This window comes from Mesocricetus auratus, unplaced genomic scaffold (genome assembly GCF_017639785.1).
Source record: "Mesocricetus auratus isolate SY011 unplaced genomic scaffold, BCM_Maur_2.0 Super-Scaffold_100051, whole genome shotgun sequence".
NCBI classification, from domain to species: Eukaryota; Metazoa; Chordata; class Mammalia; order Rodentia; family Cricetidae; genus Mesocricetus; species Mesocricetus auratus.
This window is the reverse complement of record NW_024429228.1, coordinates 4,078,568-4,105,190: the sequence shown is the minus strand read 5'-3', so window position 1 is coordinate 4,105,190 and position 26,623 is coordinate 4,078,568. Positions and strand designations below refer to the sequence as shown.

Here is a 26,623-nt window from a genome sequence, read left to right as displayed (position 1 = left end):
TCAGGTCCTTGTACTTGGTGAGTAAAAAGCAGGTACTGCACTCCTTAATGTACACATTTTTATAACCATCACATAATATACCTAGATCCAACCTATGTTTATGATGGCTGCTATTGAGAGAGACAGAGACAGAGAGAGAAGGGGGGGAGAGAACAATTCCAGAAACAAAGCATAAAAAGCAAGTAGGAAAGGAAATTGCAAACAGAAGATAGAACATTTTAATGTTAAAAACATTATTTTGTAACTATAAACCCTTAAAAGGTAAACCACATTTTATATCAATTATACTATCTAGCTCAGTCATCTTAAAAGTAGGCAGAATAAAGAAAAATGTGTAAGGACAGATGTTTGCATTTAATTTCCATAGAAGTTGACGGGCTGGATAGAGCAGAGACCATCTTCTCTGAAGAGTAGAGGAGGGATCTCTGCAGGTCTCAGGGGACCCTCCCAGTTGGGTGGTCTATGAAGGGCACATATGACACCAAGATGCCCTCTCTCTTAATCTTCCTACATGGCATATCCTGCGCCTCCAAAGCTTTTCCAGCACCCTATAAAAGCCTTGGGAAGACCCAGGAGTGTTATTAAAGCTAGGGACCTAACCTCCTTACGCGTGGAAAGGACCAATGATGGGGATGTCCTTCTGTACATATGTTTCTCTTATTGGTTGATGAATAAATGCTGATTGGCCAGTAGCCAGGCAGGAAGTATAGGTGGGGCTACCAGACTAGGAAAATTTTGGGAAGAAGAAAAGCAGTTGTCAGGGAGAGACACCATCTATACATCAGGAAGGTAGGATGCCCAGGCATTCTCAGGTAAGATAAGGCCATGTGGAAATACATAGATTAACAGTTACAGATTAATAATTAAGAGAGAGCTAGACAATAAGAAGCCTGAGGAATAGACCAAACAGTTTATAATTAATATAAGCCTCTGTGTGTTTATTTGGGACTGAAGGGCGGTGGGACCAGGCTGGACAGAAATGTCTATCTATAGATCAAACAGGCATTTGCTGTCCCAGGAACTGAGGGCTGCAACCCCAGTCTGAGCACTGGCAGTGAACATTTTGCTACGTGATATGTCAAACTTTTGTATTTGCTAACAGTGCAGAGATAAGTATGTCTGGTTCCACATCTGTGTTTCTATTGCTATACTATATGTAACTAAAGAAGCTTTGGAATGGATAATACATGGAAGAATCATGTTTCTAATCACTCTAGGACAGTCCTGGTTCACGGCCATTGTCCCAGTGAAAGTATTCATTGTACTACTTTTCAAGAAAACGCTGGAAAGTAAGTGGTCTGAATTTTATTTTTTTAGAACTGACAACTTATTAGAAGAGCAGGTGAAGGGCTTAAAGCTGCCACAGTGAGCAGGCGGTGAAAAGTACTGTAGGGAGACAGTTATTTGATAAAGTCACCGTTCTTTACAGCTCTAGCAGTAACAGGCAAGCCCCCTTCAAAAGTCGTAGTAGGCTTGGGGCCAACACTCACAGCTGGGTACTCCTTTGTCTGTAAAGTGGGATTGCAGCATTAAGACAACAGTTTAGTAACTCAGACTTATTGTGAATGTTAAATGAGATAAGGTATTAAATTGTTTTGTAAGCTGTAACTAAGTAGGACATAAGAAACTTTTCACTTCATTACAAACACTTAGTGTAACCAAGTCTACATCAAAGGTCAGTGTGTCTGCATGCTTGGTCTGGGACATAATATGTTTTAAATGTCACCCTTCCTCACTTTTCCTTATTCACTGGCGAATTCTTCTCTATTCATCTGTCTCATTCATATAAGACATCCCATCTTCCTCCGTTTCTTCAATTGGACGACCTCTTGCATTGGATGACTAACTCTCCTGAGAAACATTGTAACCACTTTAGATGTGCCCCGCCCCTTGCTTGATTTTGGAAAATAGGACTATTTTATTTGGAATTTCATAACTTCTCATTGCTTCCAGTCTGGCTGTGCTGTTTCCTCCTTGAACTTTACAGTGTCTTCCTGTCTGAACTTCTGAATAATAATCCATCCTTAAACCACTGCTGAATGCCCCTTTGTTGGAAGAGTTTAAGAACTGGAGGGAAGTACCATACATGGGGTCTACATGCTATTTGAGTATTTGAAGTCATTTTGTACAGAATTAGCTCAGTGTTTTTGTACACATTTTAAAAATAACAGGTGTGAAATTTCCTCTAAGAGATATATTTAGAGTTTAGATTTATGTGTGGCCTAGAACACAACAGTAAAATAAACAATTTGAAAATCAAAAGTGTCCGTATATTAATATAGACACAAAGTGTGTGTGTGTGTGTGTGTGTGTGTGAGAGAGAGAGAGAGAGAGAGAGAATAACAGGATTTGCTATTAAAAATCATGCCTGTATTATTCTGCAAGTGTCATGGGATTTTTTTTCCTTGAGACAAGCATTATTGCTAAACAAGTCAGAAAAGACACTACCTAATAGTATGGACTATGTTCAACCTTGCTTAGAATTTTACAGGGCCTCTGGCTTCTGCAGGACCAAGAACACTCTGTGACCAGGACTCTAGTCCAGTGGTCTCAGATATCAGCACCAGGCCCACACTTCAGTTCCAGTGCTCAGTGTCCTGTGAGAGTCTGAGGCATTGATTCTAGTTGTCTCTGATGTCATTGTGGGTATAGTGTTTCTGAGTGGTCTCAGAAGTCACTATGGGACTAGGGGTTTTGAGTGGCCTCAGAAGTCACTATGGGACGAGGGGTTCTGAGTGGTCTCTGAAGTCATTGTGGGTATAGGGTTTCTGAGTGGTCTCAGAAGTCACTATGGGAGTAGAGTTTCCGAGGTGCCAGTGGTCACTCCAGGACTCTTATTCACTCGAGATGGAGATGCAAGGCTATGCAGCCATTGGGGAAGCCAGTTTGGAGAGGTCTCAGAAAATTAAAGACAGAACTGCCTTACTCTACCCCATCATTTCGCACCTGCATATACACCCAGAGAACTACATATCCTCCTGTAGAGACACTTGCACCCATGTTTACTGCTGCTGTATTCACTACAGAAAATAACTGGGATCAGTAGTTAGTCAACAGATGGATGGATAATGAAAACTCAATCTATAAATCTATGTATCTACCTACCTAATATATAAATATGTACACAGACACGTTTTTATGTGTGTGTGTGAATTGAATGAATATTATTTAGTGCTAAAGAAAAACGCACTCAAAATTTTCAGGAAAATGGATGTATTTAGAGTATATAGTATTTATCTAGGTAACATATAAAAAAGATGTGGAATCTAGCCAAATTGTGTGTGTGTGTGAGAGAGAGAGAGAAAGAGAGAGAGACAGAGAGAGAGAGAGAGAGAGAGAGAGAGAGAGAGAGAGAGAGAGAGAGAGAGAGAGAGAGAGAGAGAAGAGTACAACACTTGGAAGAGAGGACAAAAAAAGGCTACATATTAGGGGATGAGGAAGGACTAAATACAGGTAATAAACAGGAGTTATGAAAGGGGCTATAAGGTCATTATTTTATAGTTCTAATTCTGTCATGGGATTTTTGGTTTTGTAGTAGATAAATGCATAATAATGTTTTGATAGTGAAAGTATAAAATCCAGTGTCAAGAATCTTCATAGCATCTATCCTGAATAGCTAGCCTAACTGTATTTATTGAATTGTACAGTCCTCAGGTCTGGCTAATTTCAGTGTATGGTATTTTTGTGCAACATTTTTGGTAATGAAGTTAATAAAAATTGAATAAAAGCCTCTTATGCAGTTATATCCAGAAAAACAAAGGCTTTCATAGATAAAAGAGAAATTACTCTAAATAATAAAAACTCCTAGAAATTAATAGAGAGGTGACCCACAATTTTTAACTATAAATTGAGCGAAAGTCATAAATAGTTCACAGGAAGGAAAAGCTGAAACAGATGACTAAATGCCCAGCCTCACATGAGAGGAAGTACACAAACCAACATTAAAGTGAGATTCCTTTCGGCAGTCGACTGGTTAAGTCTGGCCACACGTCCAAAGCAGAGAAGACTTAGGGCAGCACGGCATGCATTGCCAACACAGAGAGAAGAGACCACTGCTTTAGACTGATAGAAGTGTTAGAAATCACAACTGTTTATACTTGTTGGCTCTTTAGCTCATTTTCTCTCAAGTTACTGTTTAGATGAAGCTGTCACTGCATTAACACTTCTAATAGTGACATACTGAAGACAGCCCAAATGCCCACAGTTAGAGAGCAGGTTAGATCTGCTCAACAGAAAACAATGTAGTACTCAGGGACAAGAGGGAAGCCACACCGATTTACGTGCAGTGACATGTGTGACACGTAAAAACCTAGAGGATACAGATACACTAGTGAGGAAAACAAGACACAACTGTAGTTTGTGTAGGAAAAATACAGTAAACATATTCATAATTTGCTACATTTACATAAAGGAAAGAAACAGCTACGATATTAGAGAGGGAGCCTGGTGTCACGGAGGGCAGTGGTTTCTGCAGAAGCTGGCAGATGGGAGTTGGAGCAAGGAGAAAGCTTTGCACTATTGTATTTCTTCATTTCCAAAATGCTTAAAGAAAAGAGCCAAGGAGATGGCTCGGTGGGTAAAAGGATTTGCGACCAAGACGGATGACCGGAGTTCAACCTCTGCAACCCACACAGTGGAAGGAGACAGCAACTATCTGCAAGTTACCCTCTGATCTCCACATGTGCACCATGGAGTACACACACACACACAGAGATACACACACATATATAGACACACACACATACACAAGACACACACAGTGAAACACACACACACACACACACACACACACGCACGCACAGAGATACACATACATACACAGAGACACAGACACAATTTTTTGTATTAAAGAAAGCATGTCTGTGTAGCTTTCCTTCTCCCCTTTCAGAATCTCTATAGCCCTCTTTGGGAGATAGAATATGGAGGTGGGGTTATAGGGCAGGACAGATGACCCTAGACTGCTCCCGTGCTTTGGGCTATGTGTTTAGTTCCCTTGGGGGATCAGATCTGTGAAGTCCGTAACCAAGACTCCTTGATGGCCTGACTGCGCACTGTGTGGAAGTCCTTGAGGGTGTGTCTCCCCTCAGTTTATAATCTTGTCTCTCCTAGTCCAGCCTTATACCATCTAGATGCGTTGTTCTTCTGGACTCCCAATACACTGACTACGTGTCTGTTGAAGTGCTCACACAGTATTTAATATATCTCCTCTATCTAGCTTATATATTTCTACCAGAGGAATCTCATGAGTAAGACTGCTTTTAAATATTCAATATAACTCAGAGCAGCAGCTAAGTTCTGAATGCCAGGTATGCACTGTGCATAGGTATCCTGAAGTTCACTATCTGCTAAGTCAACTTGTTGAACATCTTATACTAGAAACTCTAAAGTGCTTGCATGTATTCTTGACAAAAATGAGCTCTATTCACACCAAAAATAGACAAATTACTCCATGTTTCCAGTCTAGACGCTTGGCAGGTGAAATTACTATATTAATCAGTCCTTTATGTATATAACTTTGTTCATTTAAAATCTTCATTTTTGTTTTGGTAAATGCTAGGACAGGGTTCTGCCAGTGAGCTAAACTCTAGCATCTCAGGATCTTCTACTTTATTTTCTTAAAATTGTATGTCCTAACAAGATTGCTAACTGTAAGAGCTTGTAACACTTATAAAATGGACCGACCCTAGCTGAACATGGGTGTCAGTTAGGAGGCCTGGGAAATCTATGGGGCCTCTGGTAATGGATCAATATTTATCCCTAGTGCACAAACAGATTTTGGAAGCCCATTCCCCATGGAGGGATACTCTCTCAGCCTAGACACATGGGGAAGGGTCTAAGCCCTGCTCCAAATGATGTGACAGACTTTGATGATCCCCCATGGAAGGCCTCACCCTCCCTGGGAAGCAGATAGGGGACAGGATAGGGGGTCAGGGGAGGAGGAGAGGGAGAGGGATCTGAGATTGACATGTAAAAGAAGATTGCTTCTAATTTAAAGAAAAAGAAAAAGTGTTGTCTTCTTGACTTAAACTCCACTAGGAATAAGTACACTGGTTACAAGATGCTTCTTGCTTAATTAATAAAAACAGCCTATTATAATAAATTGCTGTGTTTCTAGAAATTTTTCTGAGCATAGAATTCTTGTATAATTTTCAGTAAAAGTACAAAAGGCTTTTGGGGCTTCTGAGCAAGATAAAAGAATTTTCACTGTACACTTTCAGAAGAAAAATGTGAAGAATAAAAATAGTTCCCCAGCTCATTCATCCTTTGAAATTGGTAATTAAATCTGGAGTCTCCAAAGAGGAGAAGAGCAGCAGAAGATACCTGGCTCCCTCAGTAAACTACTCAGAGCTCTGCCTCTGAGAGATCAGCAAACATCAGGTCCTCTGTACAATTCCTTCAGAAACTCCATGTCGGGGCTACATTTCATGGACCACGTTTTATAATCCCCCCAAAACAAGAGAATCACTTTACAATAATTCATTTTCCCCACTTTATTCAATTTCCAACTGCAGATCTTTCATTCCTTCAATAAAAATGAAGCACACATCCTGTCAGATTTTCTTGTGATTATTAAAACTGAAAGTTTCACCACTGCCATCTACTGGTAAGTGTAAAGGTGACAACTTATTTTTGAAATAACTGCATTCTCAAAGGCCTCCAGTTCAGAGGCCTAAATAATTTCCACTGAAATATCAAATGCTACATACACAATTGAAGAATCAGAACAATTCATATAATTAAGTTCAAATTATTTGACCATATATTCTTAATGTAAGTCAAGAAAGGAAAACTGTAGGGTCTTTTTTAAATAATTTACTACAACTTCTTAGTATTATTCAAAAGTAGTGATATATATGAGTTGTGTTGTTCCAATGTAAATTTTGCTTCTCTCGTGTGTCTCTCTCTGTCTCTGTCTCTCTTTTTCTCTGTCTCTGTCTGTCTGTCTGTCTCTGTGTGTGTGTGTGTGTGTGTGATTATTTTTGATCTCTTCTTCAATGTCTCTCCACCTTAGTTTGAGACAGAGTCTCTCACTGAACCTGGATCTCACAAATTAATCTAGACTTAACAGTCAGGATGTTCTCAGGAATCTGCCTTTTTCTATTTGCCCAGGACTGGAATTACAGGCAACAGTCACCAGCCCAGCTTTTTTCCTGGTTGCTGGGAATTGGTTTTCAGGTCCTTAGGATAGTGCAGTAAATTTTTTACCATTACATTGCCATCTTGCCAGTTAAATTTTGCTTTCATAAGCAGGGACATATGTCTCATAGACAATGAAATCAGTAGTGACTACAAGATCATTAGTCAAATCAAACATAGTTTGCACGGTGAGACCCTCTCATGGTGGAGGGGCAGTGAGCTTTATTTTTAAAAAGTGAGTTGTGCAAATAAAAGACAGCTCCATTAAAACATAAAATGCACAATGGCAAACGTGTCTCCAGGCCATCTGTTGCATGAACATGGACACTTATAGAGCCACCTTTTACACGCAGGAAGCACTTAGCACTTGCGATTAATGAAACATACCTGGCTTAAAATGTGGTAAAGAATGAACTCCTGGCCAGGTGTCCTCATTTGGTGTTCCAAGAACCTAGTAGAGAACAGAAAATTGTGAAAACAGACATTATTTCCAAAGCGCTCACAATTCTCAAGTGCAGAAAACACTACATTGCATGGTGTGGAACTTTGGACGCTTCCCCCATTATCATCAGCCAGGGTTTTCTTCTCAATGAAAGTAAAGGCAGTTAAAGGACCACCCAGGGTGAGTCTCTGTGTTCTAACAAATGCAGCTGAATGTGGCAGATCACGTCCGCTATTTTTTAATCAAGCTCAAACTCAATAAGAAGGTGAAGAATCACACAGCGAGCGCAACGTCATCTTGGTGGAACCGAATGAAGGGTTCCGGTGCCCCTCACAACTCTTTGGCGAGTGACTGTCCTTCGCGCCACTGTCCCAGTGTGTCATTCCAGTCATGAGAGCTCTGCCGTTTCTTCCCCGTGCCCTCCGTCTCAGCATCAAGACGGTTCAGGAACTCAAGAGTCACGGTTTCACACGTTCAAGTTCTCTCAGTTACTTCCGCTTCAATCACTGGGGTTTTATTCTCGTCAAAATGGCCTCCCATGCGCTGCTCTCCTCTCACCGTGTAAACCTGTGCAGGAAGGAGCCTCAAAGGGCTTCATTTCCTCATTTATAAATCAGAGAGTGATAGCCTCTGTTCATCTGTGTGGAGAATACTCCACGGCATTCAATCAATCAATCAATCAATCAATCAATCATCAATCATAGCAGATAAGTAGGCACAGAAAACCGCATTGGCTCAGAGATGCAGTCGGCTTGGAGACAGTGTACTTTTTGAGTCAGAGTCAGACGCTGCCCTTTGCATGGCCCTGGGCCAGCATGGACAGGCAGTAAGTTAGGAGGGTGAGATGCCAGGCTGGAGAAGACTGGAGGAGTGGGAACAAGGAGGTCGTACACAGCATGCTATCGGAGGACTAGCGGGCACTGCTAGGTAGAAGGCAGTGCAGAGCTGGACTACTGGTGCGGGGGTTTATTGGTGAAGGGCCCCAGGGCTGCGCTAGGGAGTCAGCATCAAATGCATGGATTGTGTCCTCGCTGGGATATTAAATCAGCGCGACATGACAGGAGATGATAAAATTCTTCTTTGAAATGACAGTTGGTTAATTTAAAAACGCTAATAAATACTAGCATAGATCTTGTCTCCGTTACTTTTCTCGGTGACAAAACACCACGATCAAGAAACTGGAAGAGAGTGCTTTTGGGGGGGCTTTTAGTTTCAGAGGGTGAGAGCATGTGGCCATCATTAGGGATGGTGGGAGCAGGCAGGGGCATGGTGCTGGAACAGCTGAGAGCTCACACATTTGTCCACAAGCACGAGGCAGAGGGAACTAACTGTGAATGCTATGGGCTTTGGAAACTTCTAAGCCCGCCCCCAGTACACACCCCCTCCAACAAGGTCACGTCTCCTATTCCTTCCCAAACAGTTCAAGCAACTGGGGATCAAGCATATGAACCCATGGGGAGTATTCTCATTCAAACCACCACAGACCTGCGAACAAGCTTACACAACTGATGGCTATGGGAGAGAGAAGGTGACAGACAAGGGGGCCAGAGGGAAGAAAAGGAACGCTACATAAAGAACTCTGGTAACAGTGTTTCAGGCATCATACACACACACACAGTCGCACACACATAGACATTCACACACAGACACACATATGCACAATACACACACACATGCATAGACATTCACACACGGATATACATATCCATGATACACACAGACACACATAGACATTCACACAGACACACATAGACATTCACACAGACACACATAGACATTCACACACAGACACACATATACACAATACACACATGCATAGACATTCACACACAGACACACATAGACATTCACACACAGACACGCATATGCACAATACACACACACATGCATAGACATTCACACACGGCCATACATATCCATGATACACACAGACACACATAGACATTCACACACAGACACACATAGACATTCACACACGACACACATATACACAATACACACACATGCATAGACATTCACACACAGACACACATATACATGATACACACACACACACACACATACACACACAGAGCCATCTGAGGATGACGCTCCCCTTTGTTCTCACACTGGTTGAATTTTGCATGAAGGACGAAGGAGGTCAACATACTAAACTTTAACAACTGAAAATAAGTCCATTCAACTAAAATTGTGACATGGACCGTCTTTGCATCATATACGGGCCTCAGGAAGTTCTATGAACAATCCTTTAGGAGGGTTTAAGTCTTGCTGAAAAATGACTACCGCCCTGGTGGTCTGGTCAGTGTTTCCAGAACCATTTATCAGCAAACCCTTTTCCTAGGCGACACCCTCATCCTTGTGTAGTTCTGTGTCTCATGGAGATTCTTAAATAGTATGGCTTTCACATGAAAGATAACAGGACAGACAAATCACACGAGACTGTTCTTTAATGACAAACTTGGCAATCAGGTCCCATTCTTGGAGCCTGTGTTCAGAAAACGAAAAGTTGGCACAATGTTCCCAAAGGAAAAGGAGAATTAAAAATTAATTTTGTTTTTAGTGAAAGGCTTTTCAGAAGTGGAAGCATGGGTTAAGTGGATGATGGACGAGGACAGACATCTGTGTCCTAGGGAAAGTGTGTGCCTTGTCTCTGGGCCAGATTTTCATTTGTATGAACAAGGAAGTTCCAATGCCAAGACCTTTCAAAGTTAGCGAAAGAATATTGCCTACAAGTCAAAAACAGTCTTTTGTAAATAAAAGATGAGGAGAACCGAATTTGTGGTATCAGACTTTAGGAGTCCCTACACATGCACATAAATGAGTTTATAGTATATGAAGCCTCTACCATCTTTAACATGTCCCAAGAGTGAGAGGTCTTTTAAATTTTTTCTTTTACTTCTTGAAGTTATAATAAAATTATATCATTTCCCCCTTCTCTTTCCTCACTCTAAACCTTCTCATATCTTCTCCCTGTTCTCTTTCAAATTCATAGTCTCTTTTTGCACTAATTGTTTTATACACACACACACCTAAATACATAAGTATAAAATGCTCAGTCTGTATAACCTAAGTTACACGTATGTTTTCAGGGCTTAACATTGGGAACCACCACAATGACCATCAAGTTACAATAATCCTAATGGTTTCTTAGGGGCACATATACATAGGCAGTAAGCAATAGCTCCCTATTCAAACTTAAGACCCACTCAAGAAGAAGAAATCATGCCTGTTACTGGAAACCTAGGCAACTCCCCAGGGCTCGTGAAGTCATGGACCGTGAGGGGGTCATCTACAACCACCACATTATTAAGACAGCATAATCCCTAACTACATCCTAAACACTTGTCCTTATAAGTATCATTATGTACACTTCTCTCTGCAACAAACGGATCACTACAGAAAACTACAATCAATCGAATGCAGAGGTGTGGAGCACAGTCCCAATGCTACACCTATACACATCTGATTCACTGAAGGCTCTGGGATCATTGCAGAAGAAGGAATGGAAGGACGGTAAGAGCCAGAGGGGATCCTGGAGTTTGCTGTGAGACCGTAATGTCAGAAGTCACACCCATAAAGTCTCACCAACATGAGACTAAACATGAGCTGGACAAGGCCAACAATGACAACAGACACGCTAACATGGATGGGGCAAAGTTCAGGAGGACCCAACGCTACACAAAGAACCACAAGAAACCAAGGAATGTCGAGAGGAAGACACAGTCTTCCCGGGGGGGAAGAGCACACCAGTTGGCTACCCAGCACCAAATGGTCAGCTCTGAGAGGTCTTGTGCACATTCATTTATGCAGAGTCACTTTAATCTGCCCAAGAAGCTTGTGCACCTCCCAGCTTCCCACAGAAGACTCGGAGCTTGGGGTTCCCTTGGAGACACCCATGGCCTAGTGAGGGAGCTGAATAGAGGAGAAATTAGTTTCCTTCAGCATGACAAAGGTTCTCTATAGGACACTGGGGGTAGGTGTGGGGAAGAACCAAGAGCACAGAGGACACTATGCTTGGCATCCCCTGGATGCGGAAAAACTCAGTGCAGTGGAAGTTGGTGAAAGAAGGGAGAATGAAGGCATGGGGGCAGACAACTGTGGGAACAACTGTAGCATTTCATTTCCCAGAGCTGCTGGACTGACCGGCGGTGCTTTCTCTTGGTGGCTTCATTCCCCAGGTGTCCGGCTTCTGCTCTGGCCAGCTGAACTCACACCTCTGCTTCAGCACCTGGGCCACCTTTGCCTGAGAGAGTCTCTGCACAATCTAGTTCAAGTCCTGTGTTGCTTCTCTGTGATCCCAGAGTACTTTCCGTAGACTTCTACTCAGAATACCCGGTGGTTGCTGAAAAATGACTACTGCCCTGGTGGTCTGGTCAGTGTTTCCAGAACACTGTATCAGCAAACCTTTTTTTTTTTTTTTTTTTTTTACACGGGACTACAAGTTTCAGAGTAGAGATCATGTTGTTTATCCTCAGGTTCTTCGTGCTCATCACGTGTTTGGTGCTGGATACATATTTGGAAAATTTTGAAAAACTGGCTGGCTGGCTGGCTGGCTGAATGGATGGAAGATGGATGGATAGATGATGAATGATTGGGTAGACGATGGATGGGTGGATGGATGGATGATGAATGATTGGGTGGATGATGGATGGGTGCGTGGTGTGTCTGGATGGTGTTATGAAGTTCTGACTGCAGGCTGGCCTTAGATTGGGAGGGTAAGATCAGGCCATGAATCCAAGGAAGCTGTATTTATCTTTTGCAGGGTTTTAGCACCCATTATTTACATAGAGATGAAATAGTCCCTCAAGACAGAGAGCAAGTTCCCCCACTACTTATGAGATGAATATAACACTTGCTAGTAAAATGGTGGGGTAAAACAATAAATTAATAGTAAGATACATGAAGCCATTATTTGTAAACAGGGACAGCAAATAACAGAGTGATTAACAGTGAAACATAACCCTTTCTTGAAGTTACTAACTGTGTATGCATATAGTGAGTCATGCAAAAATGCTCATCTAGCTGGTTAAGAGCCAATTCCTCCTCTAACAAGATGCTAAAAGCATAAATCAGGAATGCAAGTGATAAGAGAAGTTTAGGCTGAAAGGGCAATGGGTTTAGCTCTGAGTCTGTTAAATGTTAGGAATGCCTTCAGGTCAAGAGAAAGGTTGTGCGCAGGGCAACTAGAATCAGATATGGGTCGTGGGGAAGAATTTCAGACAGGAAGAACTATTTGGAACTCCTCAGCATATATGTGGTAATTGAAAGCAAATGTCAAATGCAAGTTACAAAATGGTCTCAGTTTCCTATGCTCCCACATATACCAGAACTGTATCTCTGTGATACACTGGAGTATTTGGCATCTGTCAAGACAAACAAAGGATTAGCCCATCTGTATCAGTGAGGTCTGTGGGACTTGAAACAATAATCTTAGACTTGCCTTTCTGGGATAGGTCCTGACACTACCTTACCAATGTGGCTCATACCAGCTTCTGTTGTCTGGCATAAGAACAGGGTCCCTCTGTACAAATATCTGTTTTACAAATAAGAAGAGAAAACAACTGTCTGGAGCTTAGAATTAAAAAAAATTAATATTTCACCCTGAACTTTTGTGGGGAGGGTCTAGGCCCTGACCTGGATGAAATGACAGACTATAGACACCCCCATGGAGGGCCTCACCCTCCCTGGGGAAATGAAGGGATAATGGTGAAGTTGGGGAGAGGGCATGGGAGGGGGGTAGGGAAAGGGAGAGGGACCTGGAACTGACTTGTGAACCAACTATGTTTCTAATCTAAATTTAAACATAAAAATAAAAAAATTAATAAAAATGTTTGTTTGCAATATTTATGTGTTCACACCAACTATTAACAATTGCAAGAATGCTCATGTTGTTAGAGCTTGTAGCTGCATGAGCCTTCGGTCTGCTAATGTAGACCTCATGGGCTTCCCCATCATGAACAACCAGGGCTTCAGGAGAACAAGGACTGCAGAAGCCCTCCCTAGTTTGAGAGGTCCTAGAAGTCCCTAACAGAAACTCCAGCATGGGTGGTTCTGGCCTGTGTGTGTGTGTGGGGGGGTGGATAAAACTGGCTCACACAGGTGTGAATAATGAAGGGAGGCAGAAATGTTGGGTTCTTGCTTCATGTTTTCAGGCTTCATGAGCATGACCACAGTAGGACTGAGGAGTATAAGCTGCTGTAGCTACGAACCACAGATGATTAGAAAACCAGAATAATGCTTTTTCATCTGAAGCTGTGAAAACCCACACATAAAGCATCTCTAAGATAACACTGCTTCATGGCTATAGCTCTTGGCTCATGACTGTTTCTGGCTCCTAGTGGGAAATCTTGGTGACACTTATGGCACAGCTCAGCAAAATGCAATGGGGCTATCACACACCACACCAGGGAAGAGATGCTCAAGAATGAAAGAGTCAAAGAAAGCTGATCGCTTAACACTCCTCTCCCGACAGTGTACTCTCCACCTAGAGCAATGGCCACGTGTGGATGCAGAACATCCCATATCGTCCGGAACTGCACACGGCGTGTACTGTGGATAGAGAAGATGGATGGTGAGATCCCTGGGCCTCAATGAGGGTGTTGAGACAGACGTCTTTTCCTTAATTGAGTTATTTCATTTATTTTACGTACCAACTAGAGGACACAGTGGAGGCAGGGGTAGCAGAGACGGTCACAAGATGGACTAGGCTAAGAAGAAGGGGGAAAGGAGCCAAAGCTGGCCTGGGACAGAAGGAAATGCTGCAGGCAGATTTCTGTATGGAAGGATTTAGAAAAGTACAAGGCAGGCTTGTGACTGTTATGGTTTGGGTCTGGACCTTCCCCACACCCCCGGATCTCTAGTTGGTGCTGCTATCTTGAAAGGGTTATGGGAGCTTTGGGGCATGGAGCCTGGAATTTGGCTCAGTCTATGTTGGGCCTAAAAAAAGGCTTGGATGTGAGACCTGATGTAACCTCCTGAGCCTGGCTAGAGTTTGGCGACCTGCCTCTGGCCTGTAACCTCCACGTGGGGGTGACTCAGTAAGACTGCCCCCTGCCTAGCTGCCTGCCGGCTTAGTGGAATATTATTGGCCCTTACTCCTCACATCACCTTACTCTATCCTCAGATTCCCATCCCCTACCTCAGCCCGATGTAAGTTCCTGCCTGTTGGAATACACTGAGATCCTGCTTCGACAAGTCTCCTGACTCAGTGGGTAGCCCCCACCTCACCCCCTGCCCCGTTCCTGTTACCAGGCCTTCTCAACCACCTCTAAAACAATGAGCCAAAATAAATCTTTCTTCCCTTACGTTGCTCTGACAGTATTTGTCAGAGTAATAAAAGAATCTACCACAGTCATTCTCTATTTGTCTATACAACTTCTTAAGCAGTCACAGGATTTCTATAAGGTGTTGAGTGAAAGCATCCACCTCTGTCCACACTGGGATGGGTGACAGAACGAGGTGGGAAATCTCTCCCTCTGTAGCTCTTTTAACTGTGGACCACACTCTGTACCTCTTCACACAGGAGTGATGCTTTCCCAACTGTAAGGTGTTGTCTAAGAGTAAGTCAGTTGAGGTGGGAAGGGAGACATACTCTAAATGTGGGTGGCATCACTGCCTGGGCTGGAGCTCAAGTTACATAAAAAAGAAGAGAGTTGAGTGCCAGACCTCAGCTCTGCTTCCAGACTGTGGGTGTCCTGGGACCTGCTCCCTCAAGCTCAGGATGCTGTGGTAAATAATCCCTTCCTTAGGTTGCTTATGTTGGGCCTTTCTCCATAGCAACAAGACAAGAAGTTAATGTACAACCTGTGGTAGTTGGGACGAGAATGGTTTCCCCAGTCTCATGTTTGAGTGCTTGGTCTGCAGTTGATTTACTGTTTGGGAAGGATCAGGGGGTGCAGCCTCGTTGGAGGAGGTGTGCCACTGGGGACTCTCCACCCCAGGCTCCCCCCCACTCTCTCTCTGCTGCCTAAGGCTCGGATATAAAGCTCTCAGAGCCCTGTCTGTCTGCTTCCCAGCATCACGACCATGGACTGAGCCTCTAAAACTGCAAGCACACCCCCCAATGCGTTCTAAGAGTTGTCTCGTTCATGGCGTCTCATTTATAGCAATGGGACACTAATTAAGACACTATGCATGAAATAAATAGAAACGTACTGAGTGCTGACAGCAGGGCCTTCTCTGATAAATGCTGAAAGTGGAGGCATGATGAGGCCAGACTTGTGCCTCACCTAACTCCTGGACACTCACGAGGGTGTGGTGGACCAGAAACTGGCAGACACATAGAATGGCCACAGGAGGAGCCTGAAAAGGGCTCTCAACTGGTGTACATGAGGTCTACATGACAAACGCAGCAATGTTTAGTCCTCCCTGGCCAGATGCTTCCACAGGTTATCTTCACTCCTATGACCACGCCTGGCTTTATGTGGATGCTTGGGATTAGAACTCAGGTCCGCACGTTTGAGCCACAAACACTCCTACCCACTGAGCCCACCCCTCCCCAGCTTCTGGTTCTCTTGACAATGGAGGGATAACATACGGTCCAGGGCAGCCTTCCCTACAATGGGAGCTATGAAACCCCAAATACAAACGGCATTAGTTGATAAATAGAACATGGAGTGATATTTTCTCTCTTAATGAAAAAGTCGGTCTTTTTTTTTTTTTTTTTGGCTAGCTTCCGATCTTGCATCTTCCTGTTTGTTTTTACAACCTCCCAAACACTTGGCTCACATGCCTCTGAAGGGGAGGTGGGCCTTTGGTTCAGAATCCCCGATGGAGATCAAACTTAATAACACTCCTTACTTACTTTCATTGATTTTATTTTACTTTAGTTTTTATTATGGGTGCTCTTAAGAGAGTTCTGCTTTCGGTAGTGTTATGAACAAGCAAAATTACTTGAAATGAGTTGAAGGGATAATATTAAACCACGGGCAGGAGCCATGGGGCTGCAGCAGAGGTCTTAGAAAAGGAGACAGAGAAGTTGACTCGAGGATGAACTGTCTTGGCTGGGGAGGGTGCTGCAGTATTGAGGGGTAGCAAGTGTAGACCCCTGGAAAGGCACCACAGGGTAGGCTTCTATCAGGACCAAATGCTAGGAAGGGGCACATTTGGATCTACCCTTCCCCCACTTATCATAAAGAACAGGTGACCGGGAACTTCTCAGGACTGTCCCCAGAGCAGAGAGGCAGAATATAAAGACACAACAGGATTTCCTAAGACATTTTTAACTTCTTCGCTTGCTATTTTTATACATGTGCCAACCACTCTAATCTCAGTTTTCATTAAGTTTCTGGTTTTAATTTCCCAGGGTGGTCTTACATCCATCCATTTCCTCCTTCTCTTGGCACACCCACGCCACACCAGGGCCCCATCTCTCACTAAGACTAGCACTCTGCCAGTGATATGTTCCTCACTATTCTTACCTTCTGTCAAGTAGTATATTCATACCCCTGAGTGGTCTCTGCAAAACCGGATTTGAGCAAGCATCACTCTGCCAGGAAAATTCTTTGAAGGTTCAAAGACTCCTCAGGGCGGGTAACCCTCATCCCCCCTGACTCACTGTAAGCTGCTGCCTGGCTGAGGCCTACAGACCTCCTTCCCTTATCTACAGTGGTTTACATACTCTTTGCCCTTTGGGGGCTCTCACACTCATCTTCAGGGCCTACATTTGGCACGCGCTCTTGATGACCACAAAGCTCCCGCACGCCATTCTGAAGCCTGGATATCCGTGCTCTCCCCGTGTCATTAGCTGCTGATTAATGTCTCAGCTGTGTGTGGAAACCTCATCCTCAGGTCAAGTCCCACGACCTGTGTGCTAGGACAGGATTCCTGGGATGTGCTATTGAGTCACCACAGGCTTCATAGTGACTGTCACAGCTCAAATTTTAGTAAATGTTTACTTAGCGTCCAATGACTTTTTTTGTTTGTTTCTTCTTTTACCTTCTATTCCTTTTACCTATCAAAGTCTGTGGCATAAAGTAAGCACTTAATAATTGTTGAATAAACAACATGGACATAATGTTTACTGAATATACGACACAGACATAAAGATTAATGACTAATGGGTATCAGGGGGACCTAATGACTGAACTACAGAAAGTTATTCGTAATATTCTTTAAGGTGGAAGCTGTGTCTCATATAACCAAGGTATATATTTCCCACACTTTTTAACTCCACATTCCTAAAGAACAGACGTTCATGCTCACGTTTTATCTTGGAACCAGGCAGTCAGATGACTGAAGCGAAAGGCCGTGCACAGAGATGCAAGAAGGGATGCTTAATATGTGTGCACGCCTATTCTCAAGAGCACCGGCCATGTAGCTCCTGAATGTCAAAGCCATGCGGAGTGCAGGACAACACCACCACGACCTTCCCTTTATGTAAGGGACTAGATGAAGCCAAGATTTCCTGTGAAATTACTCTAAACTTAAGGAAGTTCAAGTTTCTGTGTAAGAACCACTCAATTCAAATTTTATAGAAAGTGCAAATGAAATGGATCCACATTCTGAATTCAGAGGAGAGGGGCCACATTGCACTTGTGCGGTGTATGTCAAGGTTAGCCAGGCATTGGCAAAATTAGTGGTTATTCACTGATGTAACATCACCGCTGAGAAACCCAGGTTAAGGTTGCTGAGTGAGAAAATGACTCAGTTCTAAAGTGGATCGAGTGACTAGAAAGGCAAGGGTCTTAAGAGCTGAACTTCCTGGCTCCCAGAGGGCCAGGGATTCATGAAGCACAAAGTCTTAGGGGCACAGCTTTTGTCATTCCCCCCCCTCAATGCACAGGTACACACATGTGTAAGTAAATGTGTCTGCGTGTGCATAGATAGTGTGCCCGTATGTACACACCAGCTCCCTCTTCAACATTTACATCAGGGACTTGACAGAGGCACAGATGAACTGTGGTACACTTTCAGGTAACACACAACAGAAGGGACTGGTGGGGTCAGGGATGTAGCTCGGGGTGAAGAGCACATACATGTTCAGCATGCAAAGACTGAACAACTAATCCATCTAATGCTGAGAAAGCTGGAGGCAATGAGCAGAAAGTTCAGGACTCAGGCACTGCTTAATTGTTCATGGCGGGAAAAGAGCCAGCAGATAGCAAGTGACATTTAAAAACCCATTGCTGAGCCCCCTGAAGCCCACCACCTGGTAACCGCACCCATTTCCCAGAGTGTGGGAGTGGCCAGTGATTCATTCGGAACAAAGGAATACAAGAAAGGTAAGCTTTCCTTTCTGTGATTACATTGTGGCAGTTGTTAACTCCCATTGTGCTAGAACACTCACTCCCTTTCTGACTTTTTGGAAGCAAACACTCCTGGTGGGAGGGTTCAGAGACTAGAAGCCGTGCTTGATCTAAGCCAACAGCCAGCAAAAGGGCCAGCTGGGCATCAGCCCAGTAGCCAGCAAGAAACTGTTCCCCCAAACCACATTAACTTGGTTGTCTAGCCTTATCTAATTACCTTATTTAAACTGGTAAACTCCAGCAGATTCCTGGATTGCATCCCTGTGAGACCAGGGAGGAACCTGGAGGAACCATCTTGTCCAACTCTGGAAACGCCCCACCCACGGAAATGTTGAGGTGATAAACACACATTGATTTGATGCGTTTCTGGCCACGCTTTTACACAGCAGCAAGCAGCTTCTGCTGTGGCTGGCGTGAGCAACACCACGCCAGAAACAGATGTGCACATGAGAATGGCTGGAAAAAACAAGGCAGTCTTCAGTGGAGAAGAACCCTGAAAGGCAGAGAATGGCGGGCCCACATTTCACAAAGGCATCTGAAAAAGAATGGTTTGGGCTCTTATCTCTAGAAGGTGAAAAACTGCCTTGTCCCCCAGAGAAGACTTAACATCGTGCCAAGGCAGAGAAAAACCAGAATCAATGGAGTAAGGTATTCATAGCAACAGGGAAATGAGAAAAGCTGTGTAACACGCAATGTGCACGCTTATGAGAGTTAAGAGCTAAAGGCTGCATGATCACAGTTTGCGTTCACGTAAAGATCAAATTCTGCCCCCAGAATGGAACGGCCGTGATATAATACTATGGCAGATAGTCTGGACGATATGTCTATTCTTTTTATTTGGCTACAATTAAACTTGAAATACATATAATGGTGAGTTAATAAACACGTATGACTAATCAAAAAGAAGGTAGGGAAGTCATTCACAAAGGCTTTCCTTCCTCACTTGTAAACAGAATAGTAACGTTAATTCTCCTGCAGGGGACCAGAAAATCATGTGAATATTATTCAATTTTTTTTTGGTTTTACGAGTCAGGGTTTCTCTGTATTGTTTTGGAGGCTGTCGGTCCAGCCTGGCCTTGAACTCATGGAGATCCACCTGCCTCTGCCTCCTGAGTGCTGGAATTAAAGGCATGCGCCACCACCGCCTGGCTATTCAAATACTTTATGTGAGCTACATAAGCAAAAAAATGTGCTTGTATGTGCACTTATCTACCTTATATAGGAGTGTGTGTGTGTGCATGAGCATGTGTATCTCTACCCAGCTACATATATATTTATCATTCTCTTCTTTCATCTGTAGGTTCTACCTAAACTGCCCCAAATAATGATGCAATGTTTGGATTATTTGCTGAAGCAATGGCATGCAGGCTGGCTGTGCGATTTCATAAAGACTGCTTTCAGAGGAACGGATGAAAATTTTGTGGGAGTAGGGAACCTTCCAGAGGCAGAGGATAAAAGGGATGGGGGTATTAAAACAAAGTCTCATCGCATGTACCCACGGAGACGCCATGATGAAGTCTATTACTTTGCACCCCAACTTTGAGAAAGTTAACTAAGAAAAAGTAGTGATAAGGTAAGATAATGTCTCTTTAAAATAAAAAAGAAACAAGACTGTTTTAAAATGCCCTGATTCTGGGCTTTGAAGAGTTGCAGAGCCCACGGGGAGGCTCCGAAGAGCCACAAGCATTACATAGAAAAGGCCAGCAGGGGGAGCCTATAGACCGAAAAAGTAAAAGCTGCCTGAGGAAGGGGCTTGACTATTTCATTGCAATCTGCTCAACTGCAAGTACTGGATTGAAAGAAAGGATGCTTCCAAATATTTGCAGTGTTTTCAGCACGGCCAACATTTAGATGAAAATGAACTCAAATAAGAAAAGACAGCTTTTGGAGAGGGTTCAGTACAAATTCAGATGGCAATGGTCTGGTTCGTGGTGCTGGCCACGGATGGGACTCCTCTGTGAGCATTAAGAAAATATTCACCAAAACAAGGAGGAGACTAGGAAGACAGCCACGTAAGCAAGCATGAGGACTTGAGTTCGGTATCATGTGCAAGCCAGACAGTGTGGCACACCTATAGCCCAGAGCCATGCAAGCATGAGGACTTGCCTTCAGTTTCCATGTAAAGGCCAGACCTGTAACCCAGTACCATGCAAGCATGAGGACTTGAGTTCGGTATCATGTAAAAGCCAGGCACTGTAGCATACCTGTAACCCAGAGCCATGCAGACATGAGGATTTGAGTTCAGAATCATGTAAAAGCCAGGTGTACCTGTAACCCAGAGTTGGGAAGGCAGAGATTCATAATCCCCGAGCATTACTGACCAGATAGTACAGCTGCATTGGTGAGCTCCACCTTTAGTCAGAGATCCTGTCTCCAAACACAAGGCAGAGACTAACAGAGAATGACACTCAACGTAGACCTTTGTCCTTCATACACAGATCCACATGCAATCATGTCCGTGTGCACATATACAAATGAACCACAAAGAGAAATCAAGGAGAGAGCTGAGGAATTGCCTCAAAAGCCAAGGATTTGTTATGCAAACGTGATGACAGGAATTTGATCCCAGAATGCAGCTGGATGTGGCAGTTCCATGTTTGTCATCTCCTCCCTTAGGGAGGCAGGGACAGGAGGATCCCTAGGGGCTTGCTGGACAGCCCATCTAGCCTACCGGAGTTCCAGATCAGTGAGACACGCTGTCTCAAAAAACCAAGGTGAAAGATGCTGGAGGAACAACACTTGAGGTTGTCCTCTGGCTTCCACTTGAGCAAGAATACACAACCATGTGTACCAATGTACAAACTGACACATGTGTGTACTTGTGTATGCACACGGGCATGTGCGCGTGCGCACTCACACGCCGGAAACAATGGCTGAGACACTCCCACTCCAAAGAGTCATGTTAACTGGCCCAAAGGAGAGCAGAGACACGGAAAACACTCTGATACACAACTAGGGCTGAGCCCCTGCCTGGGGTAGTCTAACTAGGTAACCCTCAGAGGCTTCTCTGACGAGTGACTTGTAAATTTATTTGTTTGCTTTCAGCCTGGGTCCAGACAGAGGTCACAAACGATTTGCAGAGAGACAAAACAGTTGTTGGAAAAAATTGAGGAGAAACAAGCATTTAAAATGATTCCAGAAAGTCTTACAGTAAGGGCAGCTCACTTAAAATTTTTTTTCCTCAACGTTTTTAATTCCTCCCATTGCTTCCCCTGTCTGCCCAGGCCTGTCTCATGGGGACTTTTCTCTTCCGAGTGAGTGAGCTATTGTGACAGGGTCTCAGCCTGGCAGTCCCCAGCTGTGCACCTCAGGAGCCAAGGCAATGAGAGGAGCCAGCAGCAGCCAGGGGGCAGCTGCATGCGGTGGAGGCACTCATGGTGCTCCAGGCAAATGCAGCCTGCCTGCTGGAGCACCACAGCAGAGCTTCCAGGAGCCCAGGAAAGGGATCTGTGGGCAGAAGCAGTAGATGGGGAGCTCTGCCACTCGGTGTGAGGCTTCAATTAGCAGAATCAGCACCGCTTGGGAGCAGCAGGAACTCCAGGGGATTCCGAGCATATTGCTGTGAGAACCATTGCCTTGCAAGACCTCCCCCCCACACACACACGCTTAACCTAAAAAGCATGAACAGTGCAGATGGAGTCCTGACTGCAGGCTCACCTTCTCTGAAGAAGCAACACATGATTTGTTCAGACAGCAACTGGGTGAGGGTTTGAGGCAAGGGAGGGTTCAGGGCCATGGGCATCTCAGATGGTGAGGATCTAGGGACTGGCTCTGAGCTTTGTCAGTCAGAGCTCACCCACCACATTTCTTGCTTTCCTCACTGGACTGCCTCATAGCCTCGGTGTCTCTTAGGAGACAATGCATCCTACCACTTTTGGAAACAAATAATGATACTGTCCACCCACTGAAACCCTCTACTTCACTTGCAAAAGTACGACCAGTTAGATGACAAAAGTTAATGCTGATTTGGACTGCCTCAAAACCCAACATGACAGAGTTACTAATTATGAAACATCAATATCCTCCAGACTATTTTTTAAAATATATTGGTGACAGGTCCCCATAACCCTTGGGCAGCTAGTGGCTGCTGGGACATTGTTAGGAGGTACAGCCTTGCTGGAGGAAGTCTTGTTTGTGGCTTGACAGAAGTCATCAGGGCTGCCCCAGCGCCATGTTTGCCTGCCTCCATGCTTCCCTGCTGTGGCGGCCATGGCTTTTCCTGCTGTTTTAGAGCCAGAAGCCCCAAATAAGCCTTTCCTTCTAAAAGATGTCTGGGTCAGGCTGGAGAGATGCCTAAGAGGTTAAGAGCACTGGCTGCTCTTCCAGAGGTCCTGAGTTCAACTCCCAGCAATAACATGGTGACTCACAACCATCTGTAATGCGACCTGATCCCTTCTTCTGGCCTGGGCAGCACACTGTATACATAACAGATAGATAATTATTAAAAAAAAAAAAGATGTCTGGGTCCTGGTCCTGGTGCTTTATCACAGCAATAGAAAAGTTATCTAATATACTATTATACTCAAAAGCATGGAAATATGAATATATTACCATCTTGTGACTGTAAAAACACATATTTGTTACTTTAGAACAAGACAGATGCATCCTCTCCCAGCAACAGCTTCAGCTGAAATGGAAATGTCAGCTGGGCTTTACGCCCTGGGCAGGCTCCACGGAAGAACCATTTTTTGGTTGTTTCAGCTTTTGCTAGTGCCTGACACTCCTTGGTGTGTGGTCACAGAAAGCCAATCCTTCCTTCATCTTCATATTTCTGTGTCAAATCTCCATAACTTCTTTCATGTAAGGAGGGAACCGATGGCCTGTCTGGGAACTCAGTGGCGTACTCTCCTTCTCAAGGCCCTTAACTTAATACCATTTCTAACCATCCATTTTCCAGGCAAGGTAAACTACGGTTCCATTTACAACCTTGGGTGTTTATTATTTAGCCTACAATGGAGTGAAAAGTCCCCATTCCCAAGGTATTCTTTATAAATGATCCTCAGAGTGTAGACTGCACTCCTATAAACACATGAACTCAACGTACAAGGCGGTGGAGACATGTCTACTTGGCTGCGATAACTCAGAGAAGGTGTGCTGGTGTTGGCAAGTTTACACATGTTATTTTATGTGCTGTATACCAATGGAGTAGAATGCCACAACAATGAAGAATGCCGAGAGATGACCTCACCACTAAGTGTCCTAGACCAGAGTCACACACAGCATCAGACCTGCTTTGATCCATAATCCCGGGTCTCCGAGTCTCTTTCTATCCCAGCACACAGACTTATTTGGGCAAACTCACATGCAAGAGAAGTCAAGACCAACAGGCCAGCCAGAGGACCTCTCAGCAGAGTGACCCGATCCCTCTCGTCAGGAGCTGCTGACGCCCGTGCATCTCCTAGACATACTTCCTTTGGCTTCAGAGTTAAGGATGACATTCCCATATGGTACTTCCCATGAAACCAAGCATGTGATCCATTCTCAATTGACTCTGGCAATCATATATAGAAATGCTGCCTCTCAAGCCAAGGAGAAAAGGACTGCATTCATTATCCTTTTGTTTCCTTGGACTGGACACACAGAATTTTGTTTCAATTAACTTAGTAAGTACCCAGAAACTCACTCAGGCAAGAACTAGGCCACTAGACACCAAATAGCTAACCGTATGCTCTCCATCTGAGATTGCCTCCACCTAAATCATGCTCATTATTGTCTTTCATTTAAATTACTTTCATTTTATGAAGGATGCATAATATTTTCTATCCTTTCTTTTACGGTTTCTCCAAGCATATAATACCATAGCTAATCTTTTAGATTTTTTTCATTTATTGTTAAATTGCTAAATTTACCCAAACCCTGGTGTCACTGTTATATGAATGAACCCTGCTGATGATGGGCACAGTCACTTCTTACAGGTTTCTACCCTGTTACAGTGAAGAAAAATACACCACAAGAAAATGGCAGCAGAAAGCTCCAGGAGACCTTATTAGCAATATATGATTAACTGCAAAAGCAAAATACTGATACCCATCTGGAGCTGAATTCCAAGAGTCAGAAAGTGGTGAGAGATTTATAATAAACCCTCCACCCCTTAAAGTACAAACAAAACAAAATCCAAATCCTCTGAGTGTTAGTAAATCTCCAGGCCAGCCCACAAAATGGCTGAATTTGCAAAACAACAACAATGAGTACTTAAAAAAGAAAACCTAAGACCTTGCATTCTGGTATAAAAGTGTTTCCAATAAGAATCTATCTGCCACAGACATCTCTGTGCCCCTTAGAGGCAGGCAACCAGGCAGAGGTACAAAACTTCACGCTAGAGATGGGGGCAGCAAACCTAGTCATAGAAGGAGTAGTAGCATTGACTAAGACTTCTGAGAAGAAAATGTCTGGGTGGAGACCCTAAGCCTAAGCCTAACCCTAACCATATCCCTCTAATCCAGCCCAAACCCTAACCTAACCCTAACCCTAACTCTAACCCGAACCCAAACCCTCTAATCCAACTCTAACCTTAACCCAACTCTAAACTGTGGGGGTCCCTACCCTCTCAGCCTGCTGGCCATCAGGTGGAGAGAGGAAAGAAGGGGAGACAGAAAGCTTTGTACACAGCCCACGAGCACAGACAGAGACAGGCCTCCAGGAGACAGACTTCAGCGAATCAGCTCAACTGCATTCCAGAGTATAAGGATTAGATAGGACCAGGGAGTCTGGGGACAAACCCTACTTTGGTTAAGTGGCAGGCTCCTATCACAAGGCTTAGTAGGCAGCAGTAGAGTACTTTAGTAGAGCTCCTAGCACAAGGCTTCTTAGCAGGGATTGGTGCTAAGGGTCAAGCTAAAGATGAATCAGGCATCTGGTTAGAGACAGCTTTTAGATAAGGTCAGTCCCCCAGGCCCAGGGACAGTCTCCAGATAAGGGCAGGTAGAAAGCAGGAAGCTTTGCTGGGGACGGAGGGAGGGAGTTTCTACATTGTTGAGCTTAGAGAGAGCTGCTAGGCTATGGCAGACTGTGACCTCTAACCAGCAACTTATTCCAACAATAACCCTAACCCTAAACACATCCCTCAAACCCTACCTTCCTACCCCAAACTTTTTATAAATTTTTATGTAAATTAGAAACAATCTTATTTTATGTATCAATCCCAGTTTTCTCTCCCTGTCATCCTCCCCTGCCTCCCAACCCACCCCCCATCCACTCTCCAGTGAGGGTGAGGCCTCCCATGGGGGATCATTAAAGTCTCTCACATCATTTGGGGCAGGACCTAGGCCTTCCCTTGTATATATAGGCTGAGAGAATATCCCTCCATGGCGAATGGACTCCCGAAATCCGTTCGTGCACTGGGGATAAATACTGGTTCCACTGCCAGTGGCCCTATAGACTGCCCAGGCCTCCCAACTGTCACCTACGTTCAGGGGTCCTGGCTTGGTCCTATGTTGGTTCCCAAGTTGTCATACTGCCTACCTCAAACTTTTAACCCTAGGACCAACCCCAACCCTCGAGTAAGCCCAAATACTAACCCTAATTCTACCCTAACACTTCACTTATGCTCCCTTAAATGGGTTACTACTAGGAACTAGTATTGCTTTGTTACTCATAATCTAAGATTAATAAAACCAGAGGCCCAGAGGTGGAAGATCTGTGACTTAGAAGGGACAAGAGCTGTAGGGGAAGTGATGAGAAAGAATGGTCATCCCAGCCCCCACCCCATCCCTGGAATCCCAGGTCCAGGGTCAACGGCAGGGAGGCTCTGAGCATGTATCTCCACTAGGTGACAGGGTGGGTTTTGTCCCCGCCTTCC

At 44.1% G+C, this 26,623-nt stretch overlaps 1 protein-coding gene across 8 annotated transcripts in view; it reads right to left on the bottom strand.

The window, feature by feature from the left end:
* Cdk14 (cyclin dependent kinase 14) overlaps positions 1–26,623 on the bottom strand; it is a 535,385-nt gene that overhangs the window by 135,106 nt on the left and 373,656 nt on the right. For all 8 annotated transcript variants that reach the window (XM_013123504.3, XM_040735840.1, XM_040735837.1 and 5 more), the window contains one exon: positions 7,525–7,588. In XM_013123504.3, the coding sequence (XP_012978958.1) occupies positions 7,525–7,588 (64 nt within the window). The remainder of the gene's footprint in view (positions 1–7,524; positions 7,589–26,623) is intronic.